At 62.9% G+C, this 21259-nt stretch overlaps 1 protein-coding gene across 1 annotated transcript; it reads left to right on the top strand.

Moving 5' to 3' along the window:
• Positions 1 to 10405: 10405 nt before the first annotated feature.
• On the top strand, positions 10406 to 20248 carry IGLON5 (IgLON family member 5; the record flags this gene model as incomplete). Its single annotated transcript, XM_012785533.3, has 7 exons — positions 10406 to 10587; positions 12591 to 12823; positions 15188 to 15307; positions 16522 to 16656; positions 16817 to 16937; positions 17443 to 17597; positions 18839 to 20248. Coding segments are annotated over 7 exons (1035 nt in total), but the record flags the coding sequence as incomplete, so codon positions are not given.
• Between the last annotated feature and the right edge of the window lie 1011 nt (positions 20249 to 21259).

Here is a 21259-nt window from a genome sequence, read left to right as displayed (position 1 = left end):
GGAGGGCTGGGGCTGGACCCTGGGTCTGAGGGAGGAGGGGCTGGGGTGGACCCCTGGTCTGAGGGAGAAGGGCTGGGGCTGAATCCCTGGGTCTGAGGGAGGAGGGCTGGGGCTGAATCCCTGGGTCTGAGGGAGGAGGGCTGGGGCTGAATCCCTGGGTCTGAGGGAGGAGGGCTGGGGCTGGACCCTGGGTCTGAGGGAGGAGGGCTGGGGCTGAATCCCTGGGTCTGAGGGAGGAGGGGCTGAGGACAGGACCCTGGGTCTGGGGAGGAGGGGGCAGGGGACAGGACCCCTGGGTCTGAGGGAGGAGGGCTGGGGCTGAATCCCTGGGTCTGAGGGAGGAGGGCTGGGGCTGAATCCCTGGGTCTGAGGGAGGAGGGCTGGGGCTGAATCCCTGGGTCTGAGGGAGGAGGGGCTGAGGACAGGACCCTGGGTCTGGGGAGGAGGGGGCAGGGGACAGGACCCCTGGGTCTGAGGGAGGAGGGGCTGGGGCTGGACCCTGGGTCTGGGGAGGAGGGGGCAGGGGACATGGACCCCTGGGTCTGAGGGAGGAGGGGCTGGGGCTGGACCCTGGGTCTGGGGAGGAGGGGGCAGGGGACAGGACCCCTGGGTCTGAGGGAGGAGGGCTGGGGCTGAATCCCTGGGTCTGAGGGAGGAGGGCTGGGGCTGGACCCCTGGGTCTGAGGGAGGAGGGCTGGGGCTGGACCCTGGGTCTGAGGGAGGAGGGCTGGGGCTGAATCCCTGGGTCTGAGGGAGGAGGGCTGGGGCCGGACCCCTGGGTCTGAGGGAGGAGGGCTGGGGCTGAATCCCTGGGTCTGAGGGAGGAGGGGCTGGGGCTGGACCCCTGGGTCTGAGGGAGGAGGGGGCAGGGGACAGGACCCCTGGGTCTGAGGGAGGAGGGCTGGGGCTGGACCCTGGGTCTGAGGGAGGAGGGCTGGGGACAGGACCCTGGGTCTGGGGAGGAGGGGGCAGGGGACAGGACCCCTGGGTCTGAGGGAGGAGGGCTGGGGCTGAATCCCTGGGTCTGAGGGAGGAGGGCTGGGGCTGGACCCTGGGTCTGAGGGAGGAGGGCTGGGGACAGGACCCTGGGTCTGGGGAGGAGGGGGCAGGGGACAGGACCCCTGGGTCTGAGGGAGGAGGGCTGGGGCTGCACCCCTGGGTCTGAGGGAGGAGGGCTGGGGCTGGACCCTGGGTCTGAGGGAGGAGGGCTGGGGACAGGACCCTGGGTCTGGGGAGGAGGGGGCAGGGGACAGGACCCCTGGGTCTGAGGGAGGAGGGCTGGGGCTGAATCCCTGGGTCTGAGGGAGGAGGGGTCGGGGCCTGGACCCTGGGTGTGAGGGAGGAGGGCTGGCGGTGGAGGCCGGACTCCTAGTTCTATGGGAGGGTGAGATTGGGTCCTGAAGGAGGAGGAGCTGGGTTTTAGATGCCCAGACCCGAGGTTCTGGAGACCCGGTGGACAGACGTGGGGACGCCCCGGGCGGGGGGTGGGGGCCCGGCCGCAGTAACAAAGGCCTCTCCCTCCAACAAGCACCCCCCTCGGCCCCGCCTCCCCGGCCCCCCGCCTTTCCTGATTGGCCGGTCTCCCTGCCCGTCAGCGCCGCCCCCCTCCCTGAGTCTGCAGCAGCTCCGGCCGCCTCGTCGCGCCCCCCCAGCCCCCTCCCCCCGCCCCCGCCGCCCCCCGGGCCGGTGCAGCCGCAGGCGGGGTCCCCCTCCCCCTCCCCCTCTCCCCCCAGGCCTCGCGCGCCCCGAACCGGCCCCCCCTTTCCCCTCCCCCTCCGCGCCACCGCTGCCGCGATGCCCCCCCCTGCGCCCGGGGCCCGGCTCCGGCTTCTCGCAGCCGCCGCCCTAGCTGGCCTGGCCGTCATCAGCCGAGGTACCGCAGCGCCGGGGGCGGGGGGCTCGGCCGGGACGCCGGGGTCCTGGGCAGGGGCTTGGGGTGGGGGTGGGGAGCTGCGTCCCCGGGCGGGAAGCCGGGCCCGGGACGCCGGGGTCTGGGCCGGGGGCGGGGGCTGCATCCCCCGGCGGGGAAGGGGGTCCTGGGCCCTCAGGGTCTGTGCCCGGCGCAGGGGTCCGCGTCCCAGGGCCTGCGCCCGGGCGAGCCTGGGCCTAAGGGCGGAGGTCGGTTCTCCGGGCAGGCGAGAGGGTCGAGTCTGCGGCTTGATCAGGGAGGCCCCGACCGTGGAGTGAGGGTCCCAGGCGGGACCTCCGAACTGAGCCGGGGTTGGGGACAGGGACGGTGCCCCATCAGGGGTCTTGATCTCTGCGTGGACAGGGTCCCCCAGGAGGTCCCAGCCTGGGGGCTGGGGTGCGTCTGTGGGCAGAGGGGCGGGATGGGTGTCTCCCCGGGTCGGTAAGGGGGGGCAAGGGCGTCCACAGACCCAGGTCCCAGGGCCAGGAAGAGGGGAAGGGGCTGCAGTTCCCCAGCAGGGTCATGCAGGCTGAGATGAAGTGTTCGTGTTTGGGGGCTGCAGCTATGTGAGGGAATGGGGCAGGCGATCCCTGAAGCTGGGGTGCTGGGCTGGGACTCGTGCAGAAGCTCTGATCCCATATCTGGGTGCCTGGGGCTGGACAGAGCGTGAGAGGTGGACACATGAAGGACAGAGGGGAGGGAAGGGTTAATGTGGGGTCAGAGGGCTGGCTCCGCCTGGGGGTCCCAGTGGAGCTGGGAGGGAGTCTCTGCTGTGGGGTGGGTCTGTGTCTCTCCAGCGGGGCCTGGCAGGGAGGGGCCAAGGAGACGACCCCCAAGGAAAAGGGAGGGAGACAGAAAGGCAGGAGGTGCTGGGTGGTCCTGGGGGCAGGGAATGGGGTTCATTCCGTGCTTCTGGAGGTTTCCCAGGCCCTGCCCTGAACTCAGAGTCACAGAGTCAGGGACACACAACTGGGGACAGCCAAGAGCCCGACAGAGACACCTCTGCCCCCAGTCTCAGGGAGGCAGCCACACAGACTGGGTCACACATAAAAACACTGTCACAGCGTCTGCCCCGTGCTGCGCCTGCAGGCACCACAGCCACGCGCACAGTCCCATCCCCACGGGGCGTCCCTGTCCCGCGCACAGGTGCGCTGCACCAGAGGGACCTCAGGCCAGGGACCGAGAGGACCAGAGCGGACCAGAGCCTCAGCTCTTCGCTGGTTCTTCCCCCACCTGACCAGTCTGAATTCTCTGACCCCCCCCCATCTCTGTGTGTGTGTGTCTCTGTCATGTGTCTCTTTAGGTCTCTGTGTCTCTGCCATTTTGGAGGCGTGAATCTCATGTTATTCCCTGGTGACATTCCCTCTCATCTGTCTGTGTCTCTGGGTCTTGTGTCTCCATCCCTGCTGGTCTCAGCACAGTCCCAGGGCTGCCTCTCCCTCCCTCTCAGGCTGTTGCCCACTGTCCCCCTGTGAGTCCTCCCTCCCTCCCTCGACCCTAATCCTCACTCCCTTCTGTTTCCTTCTGCCTTGTCCTTATCTCCTTGCCCTCCTCCTCCCCTTTTCCTTCCCCACCCCTGTGCCCTTTGTGACCTCTTTCTCCCCTCCCTTCCTCCCTCCTCTTTCTCTCCCTTCCTCCCTCCATCCTTCTCCCTTTACTTTCCAGGTAACTTCCCACTTTCCACTTTCCCTCTTGAAGTCCCTATAGTCATTAGAGCCAGGAAGCAGCCTGTGACCTTGGTCAGGTCCTTTCCCACCTGTGGTCTGAGGTTCTCCATCCGAGAACTGAGGGCAAGAGCAGACGGGTGGGTGAGCTGAGACAGAACAGGTGCCAGGAGGACACCCCCACTCGCAGGATCTGACAAAAAGCCCAAGGCGAGATCTGTAAAATAGCAGCTTCTCTTCTCTTTTATCCCTGTTGTTTCCCAAGTTGGAAGAGGAGAGGAATGCCCACAACAAAACAATCCACCTTTGATAAGAGCAGGCCCACCGGCCACACCTGTCCCTCACACCCACTCTCTGGAGCGAGTCCTGGCACAGCTTTCTCTCACTTACACAGACTCAGACAGGACACACAGAGGTTTAACGTCATTAAAGGATTGGTTTGTTGGTTGATGTTTTCTTCCCAAAATAGAAACAAAATATGCCCATTTCTCTGCAACTGGCCTTTTTCCACTTAACGGTACCTCTCTGGCATCCGTAAATATTAATCTATCTTCAATCTTTTTCTCAACCATTTATGCCAGCACGCACCCTCACATATACATAGTCATTTACAAAAGTGCTACAATGTCATCTTTTTAAACAACTCAACAAAATCAAATGGCAACTTCAGTAGCAGCCAGCGAGGTGGGCGGTTCCTTTGCTTCTTGGGCAGCTGGTGGGTGATGGCAGCTGGGAGGGCCCTGGATTTGAGTCCTGGCACTGCCATGACCAGCTCTCCGCGGGACCACCACGCCCCCGGTCCGGTCTGCCAGGCTTTGCTCGTGGCTCACCTGGCAAATGTACCGGGCAGTAGGTGAGCCAGGAGGAGCCCCGCCCTTGGAGCTGTATCGGAAGAGAGAGATCAAAAACCAAAATCGGAAAGCAAACAAACAAGTCCACAGGTCATTTCCGAGGGTGCTGAGTATTGTCAAGAGGGTAAGAGTGACTTGGCCCTTTGAGCTCAGGTGGTTGAGGCAGCCGTCTCTGAGCAGGTCAGAGTGGAGTTAAGACCTGAAGGAATGGCCGGGCGCGGTGGCTCACACACGCCTGTGATCCTAGCACTCCGAGAGGCCGAGGCTGGAGGATCGCTCAAGGTCAGCAGTTTGAAACCAGCCTGAGCAAGAGCGAGACCCCGTCTCTACTAAAAATAGAAAGAAATTATCTGGACGACTAAAAAAATATGGAAAAAATTAGCCGGGCATGGTGGCGCATGCCTGTGGTCCGAAGCTACTCGGGAGGCTGAGGCAGGAGGATCGCTTGAGCCCAGGAGTCTGAGGTTGCTGTGAGCTAGGCTGACGCCACAACAAAGCGAGATTCTGTCTCAAAAAAAAAAGAAAAAAAGACCTGAAGGAAGAGAAGTCGCCCTGTAAGACCCCGGGAACCAGCAGAAAGGCGGAGGCCAGCACGCAGCGTCTGGAGTCCCGGGATTCGTGAGCCAAGACCCTCAGACTTCCCAGTCTGGGGGTTCCTGGATGCCAGCCACGCCCGGCCCAGCCCCTTTCACAGTCCCCCCCGCCGGGCCACACAGCCCTCCTCCGTGCCCCACCCGGGCTCCTGAACCCGCCCTGGCCTGAACTGGCGTGCTCACCCCCAGTGACCTGCACGGCCCTCGCTCCTGGCGCCCAGGCCCCGCCTGTGGCTTCTAGGGCTGGGGGTGAGAGCGCCCCTGCTGGCGGGTCCCGGCGTTGCCTCAGGCCCTTTGCAGGGCGGCAGGAGGTTCTGGCTCCCCCTCAAGGTCAGCCCGCTCGTTAGCGGCCTCTCCTCTGGAGGGGACTCACCGCCTGCGACCTTCACTCCTCGGCTGTCAGGCAGGCTCGAGGCCTGCTCGCCCGGCTGTGACTGCCCCGAGGACAGGGACCTGGGCCAGCCCGCAGTCGCCACGGGACACCGCCCTCCCGGTCGCAGGCTGGTGCCTGCACACCAGCGTCCCACAGCCAGCTGTCCCCGAGCACCTGACTGCCGCCCGTCCAACCCTTTGCTTGCATTTCCCCTTTCCATCCTGCCCGAACCAGATGAGGGGGTCCCATTTACAGGTGGGAAAACCGAGTCCCAGAGAGGTGAAGTAACCTCTGCAGCTTGGTGGCAGAGCAGGGATTTGAACGCGGCCACCTGGCCACCACCCATTCCCCCGGCCTCCCGGTGTTGCCAGGTTGGTGTTATGGGCAGATGCTACGGGGCGTCTGCACAACCCAGACCCGGCCCCGCCTGGCATCCGGGGATACTGTCGCCAAACCAGGGATAGCGATAGAGGTTTCTTTAAAAAGAAGGTGCTGCTGGGAGCAGCTGGCACTTACTGGGCTCCCTGCATGCAGAGCGCTGAGCTAAACGCTTTGCTTGCACATTCCCATGGATTCCCCCTCAAACACCCTTGGAGGAAAGAACTCTTATTTTTCACCATAGAGTTGGGGAAACTGAGGCTCAGACTGGCCGAGGGATGGGGGGTCACCCAGCTGGGAAGTGGTGGGACAGACGTTTGATCTTCCAGCCCAGCCTCTGCAGGGCTTTACCGTCTGTCTCTGGGGACCATCCATTCCACATCGCTTCAAAGCTGTGAGGTGGGCCCTGCCCTGGGGGACACGGCCACGTGGCAGGCCCTCACCGAGCTCCAGGCCAGGTGAGAGAAGCACCGTGGACACCATCTCAGCCCAAGGATGCCCAGAAGAAGGAGTGGGGACTCTGCCTTGAACAGTCAGGGAGGTCTTCCTGGAGGAAGAGGCATTTGCACTGGGATCTTGAAGAGTGAGCAGGAGTTCAACAATTGGAGGAGTGTCACGGGCACGCATGTTTCATTCATTCAACAAATAGTTCCCAAGGCCTCTGGTGGCCAGGCCCCATGCTGGGAAATGCTGGGGACACACCTGAGGCAGAACCAGGCTCTGCTCTCGAGAATCTTCCAGTCATATGGGGAAGCCAGACCCAGACGGTGCCACAGTGCATTCGGCTGAGTTCTAACGAGGTAGTCCAGGCCTTGCGGGAACACAGGCCAGGCCCGGAGGGCTGCACTGAACTGAGTTAGTGTTCCAGGTGGAGTTTCCACAGTGGCCCTCGTGTGCACCGCTTGTGCGCCGATACACTGAACATTTCTTGAGGCCTCCTGTGGGCCAGGCCCTGCCCTGGCGGGAAGCAGACGCAGACACAGTCCCGGGTCTGCGACAGAGGCAGGGCCAGGCCCTGGGACTGAATGGGTCATGGACTCCAAGGTCGGCCCTGAACAAATGAATGGCTAGCCTGACCGCCAAGCCCAGAGAGGGAAAGGGGCTTGCCCAAGGTCACACAGCAGGGAGCAGGCCTCCTACTCCTAGAGGCTGGGGCCTTTGTGACATCCAAATTTGCAGACACACCGACCAGGAATCAAAGGCCCTCGTGAACTGCCCACAAGCCAGGCCCCGAGGCTGACAGGGAGGCAGGCAACGCTGATCCAAGGCACGCCTGATCCGAGCTCGGGGAGCAGGCAGCAGCTCACATGGGCCACTGCGGCGGGTGCCTGGGAGGGCCCCATGCTGGGGCCGGGGTGGGGGGGAGCGTTGGATGGGGTGAAGAGGGCCGCGCAGAGCTGGACCGCGCGTGCCGGGCTGAAGGCTCAGGGCCTGGGTCCTGCAGGCCGCGGAGAGTAGAGAGGGGCAAGGTGTGTGTGCGTGTGCGTGTGTGTTATGTCCGCCAGGATGCGTGGTTGAGTCCCGCCTGCCTCTGCGGGGGCCACCCCCACCCCAGCGTGTGTCCTCAGCTCTGTGGGTGACACCAGTTCAGGTCACCAGCTGAGCGAGCAGCCCTGGGTCCCCTGAGCCCTGGGGGCACCTTGGACAGCGCCCTGTTGCCCCAGCTTTAGCTGGTTCCTCTGGGTGAAGGCTCTCAGTGGGGGGTGGAGTGTGATCTTGGCCCTAGCGCTGCTGGCAATGTCTGGAGGCCTTTTCTGGTTGTCACCACTGTGGGGGGAGGGGGCTGTTGGCATGGAGCAGGTCCAGACCAGGGGTGCTGCCAACGTCCTGCAGAGCACGGGACAGCGGCCCCACGTGCCAGCAGTGCCGAGGTTTAGGAACCCTGGCCTAGGGTGTGTGTGTGTGTGTGTGTGCGCGCGTGGCTGTCTGTTGGTCTGGACCAGCCTAGGAAGGGACCTCGGTGCTCACACGTGACCGTTCCCAGAGCACTGAATACAGCACCGAACGCGCCACTACCTGTGACTGCCTTTTGGCCAGGTGTGTCTCTGTACGTGACTTTCCAACTCCCTGAGTGTGTGTGAGTGGCCATGTGTGATCTGCTGATAGGTGACATGACCTGGTTCTCGGCCCAGGGCAGCCCCTTGTGTTGGAGGGGCGCGATGGAGTCACCGTCTTGTTGCCCGGGCTGTGGCTTTGCGCGGTCGGACTCAGGACCCTCCAAAGTGGGGGTGGGGGCCTGGCTGCTGGCTGCTGGGGAGGCCGTAGCCTGCTGGGACTCCGCAGCCACGTGTGGGGAGCCACTGGGTGGGCAGAGCCGTGTGGGAGCCGGCTGCATGTGGCGGGTGACTCAGTGCAGTGGTCGTTGGCCTGAGACTGGCCGTTTGTGGCTGAGGGTGGCAATATGGCTGCTCCTGAGACGGAACTGCCTTTCCGACCCACCTGCTGCTGGGTGCCTGCGCCGGGCTGTGTGTAGGTGTCACTGTCACATGTGCACCTGTCCCTCGAGCAGGGCCACAGCCGTGCGTGTGACTGAGGGGGTGGAACTATCTTGTGTGTGTATGCGTGTCGCTGCGTGTGTCTACAGGGCTGGGTGTCCCGGCCCGCAGGACCTTCTGTTACTCGTGGGGGTCAAGGGGGACCGTGCCTGAAAGAGATGAGCGAGAGAAAGGAACGAGACCAAGCAAAGGGTTGTCAAGGTCTGCTTTACTTAGATTCTTAGTAGGTTTTATAAGCATACAGAAACAAGGAAGTAGAAACAAAAAATGCAGTGGGGTGACGGTGAGTCTTGGGTTTGGGCTAATCAGCCCCAATCAGTATCTTATCGGTATTGAGGTTTGTGACTGATTACTCGACCCCAACCTGGCAGGTGGTCGGGAACAATTGCAGTTGGCACACCCTGGAGCATTTTGGAACGCATTCTTTTCGGAGCTATAGCTGGAGGGTGGGGTGTTGTTTTTGTCCTAGGAATTTTTCCAGGGCGAGGCCCGTGCGTAGGACAAGTCATAGGGGAGTTGAGGGTCTTTGAGGGTCCTTGCCTCTAACAGCTGGGCGTGCACCCGTCTCTCTGGGCAAGGCCACAGTCGGCATGGCGACCATCTCTTGGCCCGGGGAAGTCTGTGTCTCGCCCAGGCCTCTGCGTGTGTCCGACACCCGTGTGCGGGCCATCCCCTGCTGTGCCAGGGCTGCTGCGGCAGCGTGCCGTGCGCCGCGGGGGGGCGCCCCTCTCTGGCCGGCTCTCAAAGCCCAGCAGTGGCGCTGGCGGAGCCCAGGGAGGGGCTGCGGGGCCCAGCCCCAAACCCAGGGCCTGCCCGGCCCACTGCCACCGGCTCTGTCCTGCCCCGTCCAGAGGGGCAGCTGACGGAGAGGCCCCGGCAGTCGTGGGGCCGGCACGGGCGATTAATTCATTGGATTGATTAGCTCCTCGCCCGATGGGGCAGGGCGGCCGCGCAGGGCCCTCCCAGTCCAGCCGCCAAGGTCATCGGCCGGCCTCCGCCCCCCGCTCTGCCTGGTGCCCCTCCGCCGCCGTGTGCCCAGCCCCCTCTGCCTGGCCCAGGGCCAGCCGCCGGCCACGGGGCACAGAGACACAGCTGGGGGGGGGCAGTGCTGCTGCCGTGTGTGCCGGGCGTGGGCGCACAGTGTGTCTGCGAAGGTTTGTGTGTCTAAGGGCATTTGTGTGTCTGTGAGAGATGTGTTCTGAGTGCATGTATGTGTGCCTGACTGTGTACATGTATTTGTGCCTGTGTGTCTTCATGTCTGTGTACAAATATGTTCCTGCTGAGTGTCTGTATGCAGCCGGCTCTGTCATGTGTCTGAACTAATGTGTATGTTTCTGAAGGAATATGTGTATGTATACATGTGTGCATGTGTGTGTGTTACCTGTGGACCTGTGCATATGCGTTTGTATCGGTGTACATATGTTCAGTATGTATATATGTATGTCTGTATACTGTGTACTCCTGTGCATATGTACATGTGTGTCTGTGCACTGTACCTGTGGTTATTTATATGTGTGCCTATGAACATGTGTATTTGTATGTATATGTATGTGTGCATGTGTTTGTGTTGTGTACATGTGTATCTGTGTACATGTGTCTGTTCATATATATTGTGTATCTGTAAATGAGTATAAATGTGTCTGTGTATATGTGTGCGTGTGTAACTACATAACTGTGACTTTGTGCAGGTTGACATGTAGGTCCCTGTATACTCTGTGAATTTATATGTGCTCTAGATACACATGTGTCTATGTGCATGTGTGGCCTGTATACTCACATATCTGTGTGTCTGTGTACATGTGTCTATGTGTGCATGTCATGTGTGCACATGTGTATGTGTGCATGTGAGTCTCTGTGTGCAAGTATATGCAGGTACACACATGTGTACACATGTATCTGTATCTATGTGTGTCTGTGTGTGTGTGCACACATGCATCTGTGTATGTGTCTATCTGCGTGTTTGCGTGTTGCATCTGGGTGTTGTTTTGTGTCTCTGGAGGTGTGTAGGTTTGCGTGTACGCATGAGCCTACCCATCCCAGTCTTGAGTCAGTGTTTGTAGGGGGGGGGGAGCTGGGTGTCGCGTGCGCCTGCTGACCGTGACTGCCGGTGTGCCGCTGAAACACCAGTGAATACGTGCGGGGGGGGCGGGCGCGGATGTCGCTGTCCACAGGGCGCGGGTGCACACGTGCCGCCCCGCCACGCCCAGCCCTGCTGAGCACGCTGAGCCGAGCCCTCCCTTCCTAGGGCTGCTGTCCCAGAGCCTGGAGTTCAGCTCTCCCGCGGACAACTACACGGTGTGCGAAGGCGACAACGCCACCCTCAGGTACCTCCCAGCGACCAGCCCCTCCCGCCCAGAGCCCCGCCTTCCTGGGAGGGGCCGGACCTTAGGGACAGCGAGGATGGGAATGCCTGGGCTCCCTCAGGAGCCAGGATGGTAGGGTGCGAACACCCCGGGCCTCAGAGTCCCCTCTGTCAAAGGGGTACAGAGAGGGTAACTGCCACGTGGGTCACTGCAAGACTCCAAGAGCTCGTACAACACCCTGCTCAGAGAGGGCCACATGCTGTGACTGCTTAACAAATGAGAGCCAGCATTCCTGTTTCCCGGACCCCTGCCTCCCTCCCTGGGTCTCTGTCCCCTCTGTCTGGGTCTCTGTCTCTCTCTCTCTGGGTCTCTGTCCCCTCTCCCTCTGGGTCTCTGTCCCCTCCCTCTCTGGGTCTCTGTCCCCTCTCCCTCTGGGTCTCTGTCCCCTCCCTCTCTGGGTCTCTGTCCCCTCCCTCTCTGGGTCTCTGTCACCTCTCTCTCTGGGTCTCTGTCCCCTGTCTCTCTGGGTCTCTGTCCCCTCCCTCTCTGGGTCTCTGTCCCCTCTCTCTCTGGGTGTCTGTCCCTCTCTCTGGGTCTCTGTCCCCTCTCTCTTGGTCTCTGTCCCCTGTCTCTCTGGGTCTCTGTCCCCTCTCTCTCTGGTGTCTGTCCCCTCTCCCTCTGGGTCTCTGTCCCCTCTCTCTCTGGGTCTCTGTCCCCTCTCTCTCGGTCTCTGTCCCCTGTCTCTCTGGTGTCTGTGCCCTCTTCCTCTGGGTCTCTGTCCCCTCTCTCTCTGGTGTCTGTGCCCTCTTCCTCTGGGTCTCTGTCCCCTCTCTCTCTGGTGTCTGTGCCCTCTTCCTCTGGGTCTCTGTCCCCTCTCTCTCTGGTGTCTGTCCCCTCTCCTTCTGGGTCTCTGTCCCCTCTCTCTCTGGTGTCTGTCCCCTCTTCCTCTGGGTCTCTATCCCCTCTCTCTCTGGGTCTCTGTCCCCTCTCTCTCTGGTGTCTGTCCCCTCTTCCTCTGGGTCTCTGTCCCCTCTCTCTCTGGTGTCTGTCCCCTCTCCCTCTGGGTCTCTGTCCCCTCTCCCTCTGGGTCTCTGTCCCCTCTCTCTCTGGTGTCTGTCCCCTCTTCCTCTGGGTCTCTGTCCCCTCTCTCTCTGGTGTCTGTCCCCTCTCCCTCTGGGTCTCTGTCCCCTCTCCCTCTGGGTGTCTGTCCCTCTCTCTGGGTCTCTGTCCCTTCTCTCTCTGGGTGTCTATCCCTCTCTCTGGGTCTCTGTCCCCTCTCTCTTGGTCTCTGTCCCCTGTCTCTCTGGGTCTTTGTCCCCTCTCTCTCTGGGTGTCTGTCCCCTCTCCCTCTGGGTCTCTGTCCCCTCTCTCTCTGGGTCTCTGTCCCCTCTCTCTCAGTCTCTGTCCCCTGTCCCCTGTCTCTCTGGTGTCTGTCCCCTCTCTCTCTGGGTCTCTGTCCCCTCTCTCTCTGGGTCTCTGTCCCCTCTCTCTCTGGGTCTCTGTCCCCTCTCCCTCTGGGTCTCTGTCCCCTCTCCCTCTGGGTCTCTGTCCCCTGTCTCTCTGGGTGTCTGTCCCCTCTCCTTCTGGGTCTCTGTCCCCTCCCTCTCTGGGTCTCTGTCGCCTCTCTCTCTGGGTCTCTGTCCCCTGTCTCTCTGGTGTCTGTCCCCTGTCTCTCTGGGTGTCTGTCCCCTGTCTCTCTGGGTGTCTGTCCCCTGTCTCTCTGGGTCTCCGGCCTCCTCCTTCTGTGTCTCTATTCTTCTCTCCCAGAGTGTGACCCCCTCTCCTTGGGCCTGTGACACACAACAGTCCCGCAGGAACCGTCTGCCATCATTCCGTGCACTCGGCGCTCACAGCTTTCCCTCTCTGGGGCTCGGTTTACCCCTGTACAGTGGGCGCAGCAACACCCACCTCAGGGTTGTGGTGGCGCCAGGAGATGCCTCCTGTCCCTCCTGCCCCCTCGATGGCACCCTGGGTGGCCGGGCGGGGTGGGTGGAGGAAACTCCTACCCTCGTCCTCCCTGGCAGCTGCTTCATCGACGAGCACGTGACGCGCGTGGCCTGGCTGAACCGCTCCAACATCCTGTACGCGGGCAACGACCGCTGGACCAGCGACCCGCGGGTGCGGCTGCTCATCAACACCCCCGAGGAGTTCTCCATCCTCATCACCGAGGTGGGGCTCGGCGACGAGGGCCTCTACACCTGCTCCTTCCAGACCCGCCACCAGCCCTACACCACTCAGGTCTACCTCATCGTCCACGGTGAGCCGGCTCGGCCCTGGCCGCGTGGGGGCGGGGCGGGCGGAGGGCTCCCGCTGACTCCCCGGAGGAGACAGATGTGACCGACCCCATCCTCAGAGGTCCAGCCCAGTCGGAGGGGACCGTCACTCAGATGGTGACACTTCAGCGTGACTGTCTCTAGGGCAGGAAAGCTCCAGGGCTGTACGGTCGCTCAGGGGAAGACCACAGCATTTGCTCACCCCGTTTATTGAGCGCCTACTATGTGCAGGCATTGTTCCAGGCGCTGGGGCTACAGAAGGCACAAGGCAGCCTGGCCCTGCGCCTGGGGAGCCCATTGCCCAAGGAGAGCTCAGGGAGGCTTCCCAGACGGGACATGTGAGCTGAGACTGTCACTGGGCACGGGGCTAGTGCCAGAAAAGAAACAGTGGCCAAGAGTGCGGGGGAAGGCCCTGGTGGCACGAGCGCCAGAATCCAGAGGGGGCGGGCGGGCTGGGGAGCCCCAGGGGTGGGGCAGGGGCAGAGGGAGGGACAGGGACGGCGCTCAGGATCCTGCCTGGTCTGGAGGGCAGAGACCAGCCAGAGCTGCAGGCCAGAGACGGGAGAGCCCAGGGTCACAACAAGCACTGCCCCAGGTGGCAGCACGCCTGGGCCCAGCCCCAGCGCCGCCCCGGCCAAGGGCCTGAGCAGGCAGAGAGGCCTCCGAGCCTCGCCCGCAAGAACGGCGCAGTCAGCCACCAAACCCAAGACATCACCTTCACTTCATGCCCTGCTACAAAAGGGAAAAACAGCTCTGCTAATTAAACCTTGGCGCCTGGCACCCTACACTGAAGAGCCATCGTGATGGGAGAAATGTTCACACGTGAGAAAGAGAGGGAAGAAAAGCATAGATGTGTCTTAGAATTGGTGAAATATAGTAACATCTCCCCAGAGGCTGACAGTGAGGGTGTAACTGGTGGATCTGGGTAAAGCACTTAAAACAGAATCTACCACGCAGGAAGTACCATATAGGTATTTGCTAAAGAAATTAATCGAACGTGACAATAATACACATAGAGGCAGGGAGAGGGGAATTCAGGCCAGAAGACAGAAGAACTAAGTCAGGACGAAGGTGGAGAGAGACACGGACACAGAGAAGCCCAGCATCAGACGAGGCGCTGGGCCCAGACAGACACTGCGGACAAAGCGCGGAGGGGTTCTCACAGAAAGACAGACGGGGCCGGGCGCGGTGGCTCAGGTGGCTCACGCCTGTAATCCTAGCACTCTGGGAGGCCGAGGTGGGAGGATCGCTCGAGGTCAGGAGTTCGAAACCAGCTTGAGCAAGAGTGAGTGAGACCCTGCCTCTACTAAAATCAGAAATAAATGAATTGGCCAACTAAAAATGTATAGAAAAAATTAGCTGGGCGTGGTGGCACATGTCTGCAGTCCCAGCTACTCGGGAGGCTGAGGCAGGAGGATTGCTTGAGCCCAGGAGTTTGAGGTTGCTGTGAGCTAGGCTGATGCCACGGCACTCACTCTAGCCTGGGCAACAGAGTGAGACTCTGTCTCAAATAAAAAAGAGAGAAAAGAAAGGGGAGGGAGGGAGGGAAAGAAGGAAGGAAGGGAGAAAGGAAGGAAGGGTGGAAGGGAGGAAGGAAGGGAGGGAGGAAGGACGGAAGGGAGGAAGGGAGGAAGGAAGGGGAGGGAGGAAGGGAGGGAGGAAGGGAGGGAGGAAGGGAGGGGAGGGAGGGAGGAAGGGAGGGGAGGGAGGGAGGAAGGGAGGGGAGGGAGGGAGGAAAGGAGGGAGGGGAGGGAGGAAGGAAGGGGAGGGAGGGAGGAAGGAAGGGGAGGGAGGGAGGAAGGAAGGAAGGGAGGGGAGGAAGGAAGGGAGGAAAGAAGGAAGGGGAGGGAGGAAGGAAGGAAGGGAGGGAGGGAGGAAGGGAGGGATGGAGGGAGGGAGGAAGGGAGGGAGGGAGAGAGGAAGGAAGGGAGGGAGGGAGGAAGGAATGGAGGAAGGAAGGGAGGGAGGGGAGGGAGGGAGGAAGGAAGGGAGGGAGGAAGGAAGGAAGGAAGGAAGGAAGGAAGGAAGGAAGGAAGGAAGGAAGGAAGGAAGAAGAGGGAGGGAGGGAGGGAGGAGAGGGAGGGAGGGAGGGAGGAAGGAGAGGGAGGGAGGGAGGAAGGAAGGGAGGGAGGGGAGGGAGGGAGGAAGGAGAGGGAGGGAGGGAGGGAGGGAGGAAGGAAGGAAGGAGAGGGAGGGAGAGAGGGAGGGAGGAAGGACCGTGGTCTGAGGGAGGAAGGAAGGAAGGAGAGGGAGGGAGGGAGGGAGGGAGGAATGACCGTGGTCTGAGGGAGGAGGCCCGGGTCCTCAGAGTCCACGTCCAGCTCTCCCTGCCCTGTCCCCGCCTGCAGTCCCTGCCCGCATTGTGAACATCTCCTCGCCTGTGACAGTGAATGAGGGGGGCAATGTGAACCTGCTTTGCCTGGCCGTGGGGCGGCCGGAGCCCACGGTCACCTGGAGGCAGCTCCGAGGTGAGAACCCCACCTCAGGCTGGAAGCCCCTTCTCCGGCTCGACGGTGTGTCCCCTCCATCCCCATATCCCGGCCCACTTTCCCAGACCCCCTTCCCATAACTTCCGATCCCTCAACCCTTCTGGGCACTTGATGTCGCCCTCCCACCCTGCTCCCAGGAATTTCCTCACCAGACTCCACCACGGGCTTCCCACGTGCGGCCCCCCGCCCTGGGGCTCGGCTCCCAACCCCCACCAAGCCCCAGCTTGCCCCCCCCCGCCCGGCACCCCTGGTCCCTGCGTGCGCACACAGGATCCTCCTGCCCTCGGATCCCTCCCACCAGGTGCCCCGAGCCAGGCTGACCCTGTGCTTTCCCTGGCCACATCCCTACTCCCTTCTGCTGGGTGCCGGCCCAGCCGGCCTCACGGTGCCGGCCCGACCAGCAGCGCCAGCTTCCCCTGCGAACTTGCCAGAAACACGCGTTCTGAGCCCCAGCCCAGACCTGCTGAAGCAGAAGCCCCCCCACAATCGGTCTGAACAGGCTCCAGAACCACTGCTGAAGGCCACCCCCAGACACAGCTCCAGGGCGAGCGAGAGTGACGGTCTGGGTCCTGGACTTCACCCGCCGCCCTTTACCTCGGCCTGCACCACCAGGTCCCCACCCCTGGATCCTCCCTCGCTGGGTCTTGGGAGACCCCATGGTGCCAGTCGCTAGATCTGTCCCCTGGATCCTCTGAGACCCCAGAACCCAATGACTAGCTCTCAGATCCCGGGAGCCTGGATGCCCCAAGTCCCAGAGGGTCTCCCCAGATTTGCGGATCCCAATCCCCAGACCCCATGAGTAGGTCCCTGAACTCCGGCCCTTCCTCGCGGGGGTCTGTATTTGCTGTGCCCTTTTGAGACCCCAGACCCTAGGGTCCTCCTCTCCACGGGGTCCCCTGAGCCCCATGATCTGGGTCACAAGACCCCAGATCCCTGGATCTCCTGAACCCCCACATTCTAGGACCCTCCTCCCTGGGTTCCAGTTACTAAGCCCCAGACCCTCCCCTCCCCCTCCTTAGCTGGAGAGATCCCAGGCCCCGCACCCCACATCCCGCACCCCGCACTCCTATGGACCCGGGGCACTCCAGGCCCTGCTGTGCCCGCCCCGCTGATGTGTGTCCGTGTTGTGCCCGTGTTGTCCCGTGTTAAGTGTTTGTGTCTGGCCCCGCCCCCTCCTCCCCCCTCCCCGACAGACGGCTTCACCTCGGAGGGCGAGATCCTCGAGATTTCCGACATCCAGCGGGGCCAGGCCGGGGAGTACGAGTGCGTGACTCACAACGGAGTGAACTCCGCGCCCGACAGCCGCCGCGTGCTGGTCACAGTCAACTGTGAGCCCCCCTGGCACGGGGCACGAAAGGGCAGCGGACGGGGTCCCTAGGGAGGAGGGGTCTGAAGGAGGAGGAAGCAGGACTCCCGGGCCTGGGGCAGGGGCGGGCCCCCTAGTCCCCGCGTGGCTTGGAGAATTCGCTGACCCTCCCCCCTCGGCAGACCCGCCGACCATCACGGACGTGACCAGCGCCCGCACCGCCCTGGGCCGGGCCGCCCTCCTGCGCTGCGAAGCCATGGCGGTGCCGCCGGCGGATTTCCAGTGGTACAAGGATGACAGACTGTGAGGACGGCACCGGGCGGGCGGGCCGCGGGGAGGGGCCAGAGGGAGGTCCGTGGTCCCTCGGATTGCGGGGCGGGGTGACCCTAGCGGAAGCGAGCCAGCCCTGGGTGCGGAAGGCAGGGCGATCTAGCTCCTAGCACTGGCCCCAGGGAGCGAGGCTTGGGTGCCGGGATTGCGATGCCGGAGCCGGGTCTCGCGGCTCTCCAGGGGTCTCCGGGTGGGGGTGGGTGCTGAGGGCCTGGCGGGCAAGCTGCAGGAGACCGTCGTGGCTGGGGCCCGGCAGCGCAGGGGAGCTCCTAGCCATTAAGCGCGCGCCGGAAGAGGCCAGTGTCCCCGAGGGCCAGGGTGCCCCGAGGGGCTAGCACAGAGGCGAGGGGTCGCTGGGCTGGGGCCGAATGCTGGGTCTCCGGGGAAGGCAGGAGCCTGAGGGGGGCGAGACTGGGCCGTGCGTCCGGCGGGGTCCCGGGCCCGCCTCCGCGGCCGGCGCTGACCCAGATCCCCGCAGGCTGAGCAGCGGCGCGGCCGAGGGCCTGAAGGTGCAGACGGAGCGCACCCGCTCGATGCTTCTCTTCGCCAACGTGAGCGCCCGGCACTACGGCAACTACACGTGTCGCGCGGCCAACCGGCTCGGAGCGTCCAGCGCCTCCATGCGGCTCCTGCGTGCGTCTGCGCGCGGCGGCGGGGCTGGGGGGCTGGGGGCGGGGGTCGGGGGTCGGCGGGGCTGGGGGTCGGGGGCGCGCGGCGGGGGTCAGGGGGCGGCGGGGCTGAGGGGCGGGAGCGCGCGGCGGCGGGGCTGAGGGGCGGGGGGCGGCGGGGCGGGGGGCGGCAGGGCGGGGCTTGGGGAGGCGGAGACTCGGGGATCGCCCCTGCCCCCACCCCACCTACCCGAGCTCGCGGAAGAGTCAGAAGCGGAGACTCCAAAGCCCGGCGACCGAGCGCCGCGAAGGCCAGGGGCGTTGGGCGCGGGCGACGCGACAGCGCACAAAAGCAGCACGGTTCGGGCACTCGCCGAGCTTGCGGTCTAGCCGCAGTGAGAAAGCGATAGGCCAGAGGACGCCTAGACAAATAAGCAAACGCGTACACGGACAGAAAGTGGCCCCGAGTCGACGAGGGCTGGGAGAAAGCCGACAGTAGGCAGGACGGGGCGGGGCTGTTAGAGCGGCTCACCGGAGAGGCTTCCCGGAGGGTTCCGTCTACACTGAGACCCGCGCGGGGACGGCAGCGCTGCCAAGATCTTGGGGAGGCGCTTCGCAGGCGGGGGGCGCCGCGCGCAGGGAGGCCCTCGCGGCCACGGCGAGGAGTCTGGAGTTCGTTCCGCCGTGGGGCGAGGCCGCCGGCGTTGCTCAGGCGGAAGGGCATGTTGATGCTTCTAAACAGTCACTTTGCTGTTTGGGGGCGGGGAGGGGCCGGGTGGAGGCGGGGAGACCAGGGAGGCGGCTGCGGCGGCAACGCAGGCCGGAGCGCCCGTGGATGGCATGCAGGCGGTGCTGGAGGTGCCTTGGGGTGGAGCCCGGAGGGTTGAGTCACTGGACTGGACTGCAAGGGCGAGGGAGAGGGACGTTGAGTCAGAGGGGACTGCGAGGTGTGGGCTCGGGCCGCTGGGTGCGGGGCGTAGTGCTGCAGTGACGGTGGCGGGCGGGGAGGGGAGTCCAGAGAGCAGCTGTAGCCGAGACCGGGAGAGAGACCGACGCCGGGCGAGCGCCCCCGGCTAAGACAGCGAGAAGGAAGCGGAGAAGGCGTGAGAGGGTGCTCAGACTCCGGCAGGGTCGGAAAAGCGGGCACAGCCCACGATGGACCCAGAAGGGCCCCTAAAGAAGTAGGCTCAAGACAGGCAGGGTGTCAGGGAGAGACACGTGGGGTGTCACCACCCAGACGCCCCTATAACCTTTCTCTCCCCCCAGGCCCAGGATCCCTGGAGAACGCGGCCCCCAGGCCCCCGGGGCCCCTGGCCCTCCTCTCCGCCCTGGGCTGGCTGTGGTGGAGGATGTAGGCGCGACGGGAGCCGCCTCCCCCTGCAGGGGCCTCGGGCCAAGAGCAAGAGGAAGGGGGAGCCGAGCCTGGGTCTCGAGCGGCGGAAGAGCTCTCGGCCACCAAGGAAGAGGAGAGGAAGAGGAGGAGGAAAGATCTTTAGAGAACCCATCACTGTGAGGGATAACGCAAAATTATGCATCTTTCTACAGCCATCGTCGCCACCCGTTCACGTTGCCGATTGTGACCCGCCCCCACCACCCCATACCCCTCTCTTCGCTCAGGCTGTCGACGGGCTCGTGTGGGTGTGCGTGTGCGTGTGAGTGCGCCTGCATGTGTACGCGTGTGTGTGGGTGGGCTGGGGAGGAGACTCGGCGTCCTCCTGCCCTGGCGCCCCCATGTCCACTGTCCCCTCCCCGCGGCCCCTCCCCTCTGGCCGGAGGTGGGTACCGGCTCCGCGAGGGAGCTGGACGGCCGCCCTCCCTGTCGCCAGGGCGTCTCCTGGGCAAGTCGGGAGCAGGGTGCGCGCTCACCTGTCAGGCTGTCCTTCAGCCTTTGTGAATAAGAGGGGACGTCCATCTGGGCTCCGGGCCTCCCTGCTGTCAACTACCAGCTGCCTGTAGCCAGAGGCCCCATCGCTGGCTCAGTGGCCTGAGACCTTCCCACTCCCCCCGTCCCTCCCCGCCCGGGACTTTCTGGCCCTCTCCTGGGCCAATCGGTGCTTCCATCCAACTGTCAGGCTGGTGGCAGTAGTCGCCAGTCTCTCAGTGCTTTGCCCTACCCCCGCTGCCACTCCCCTTGGCCACCTGTGGCATCAACCAGCTGCCCCGGCCCCTGCAGCTGGCCCACAGGTGTGGCTCGCTGTTCTGCCACTCCCCAGCCTCTCTGCCACTGTCCCTCCCAAAGGCCGCCTGGCCGCCCTCACACACACTCACACACACACACCAGCGACTGTGACCAGCAATAGCCCCCTGGCTCCAGCTGTCCTGTGGCTGGTGACTAGCTGTAGTTCCCCCCAGGGTGGGCGACTGTTGTCAGGAAGGGACGCTGAGAGGCTGTAGCCTCGGCTCTGACTGTAGGAATGCACCACCCTGGCACACTGCGCCAGGCAAATCAGGGCAGAGAGAGGCGTCACACAGACATGCTGAGCCCAGACTAAGATGCCATGTCACCAGCTCCGACTCCCAGGAGACCCTCTCTATAAGCACCCACCCCAAACCACACCACCCAGAGCTCGGTGGAGAAGAGGGCAGAGCGGGGCAGAGGGCAAGGGGCAGTGACTGTACCTCAGACGGGGGCATGGGCCCCATCCCACATTGTCTTCCATTCCCAGGGTCCAGGGGACAGGGTGGGGTAGGGGAGGGATGCAAGGGAGGGGGTGGGGGGCCCTGGGGGCCGTGTGTTCCAATTCATGGGGAGTGTTGAGACCACCACACCAATAAACGCCTTTTTCCAGAGTCTCTGCCTGCAGCTGTCAGTGTCATGAGGGATTTCGAGCGCAAAGGGTCATTTGTGGTGATCACTTCTACCCTCTACTTTCTCTGGCAGATTTGGAATTGACCTGGTTCAGAAGTGGCCCCTGATTGGCTTAAGCCACTAAGCATAGCTCATTTCCCACTGCGATCAGTTCAGAGATGGGCACGTGACCCACTAGGGTAATTGGACAGTGTATGGGTTCACGGGAAGGGATGCTCTTCCACTGGATAATGTGGCTTAATGATCTGAGGTCAAGTCTGTAGGGTTGCTCTTCTCCATCTCAGGGAGAGATCTTGGGTCTACGGGATAGCAGTGGTGGGGAAGACAACATGTGGAGCCTGAGAATTGCGGAGTGCAGAGTGGGAGGTCTAGAGAAATAGAGCCCATGATCACATCATTTGAGCAGCTGGATCAAAACTTACCTGATGCCCACCTTCATTTATATAAGCAATAAGGTCCCCTGTATACCTAAGCCAATTTTCATTAGGTTTTCTCCCTCTAGTGAGCAAGAAGGAATGAAACCCCTAACATATACATGGCCCAGGCAGGCACCCAACATCCCAACCCTCACCTTCCCAAAAGGATCCAACCCTCACCTTCCCAAAAGGCTTGCATGGCCTTTTCTACCCCAACCATTAACCAGAAGTCCTCATATCCTTTTCTTCCTGAGACAGATACTGGTTGCCTACACTTTGGTTCTTTGCTTTCCCTTTCTTCTTTGCTGGCAGACCCACTTGCCATGATACAGGCCGAGATATTTGCTTTCCCTGCCTCCTTTGCAGCTATGTGGCTAGTTTTGGCCAAAAAGATATAAAAGGAAGTTTGCTGGTAGGCTTCCAGGAAGGTTTCCTCCCATCCACCCTACTCATGAGGGAGGA

Source organism: Microcebus murinus, chromosome 16, assembly GCF_040939455.1.
Source record: "Microcebus murinus isolate Inina chromosome 16, M.murinus_Inina_mat1.0, whole genome shotgun sequence".
Lineage (NCBI taxonomy): Eukaryota > Metazoa > Chordata > Mammalia > Primates > Cheirogaleidae > Microcebus > Microcebus murinus.
Note: the sequence above shows the minus strand (reverse complement) of the source record. Positions and strands in the feature narration are given on the sequence as shown.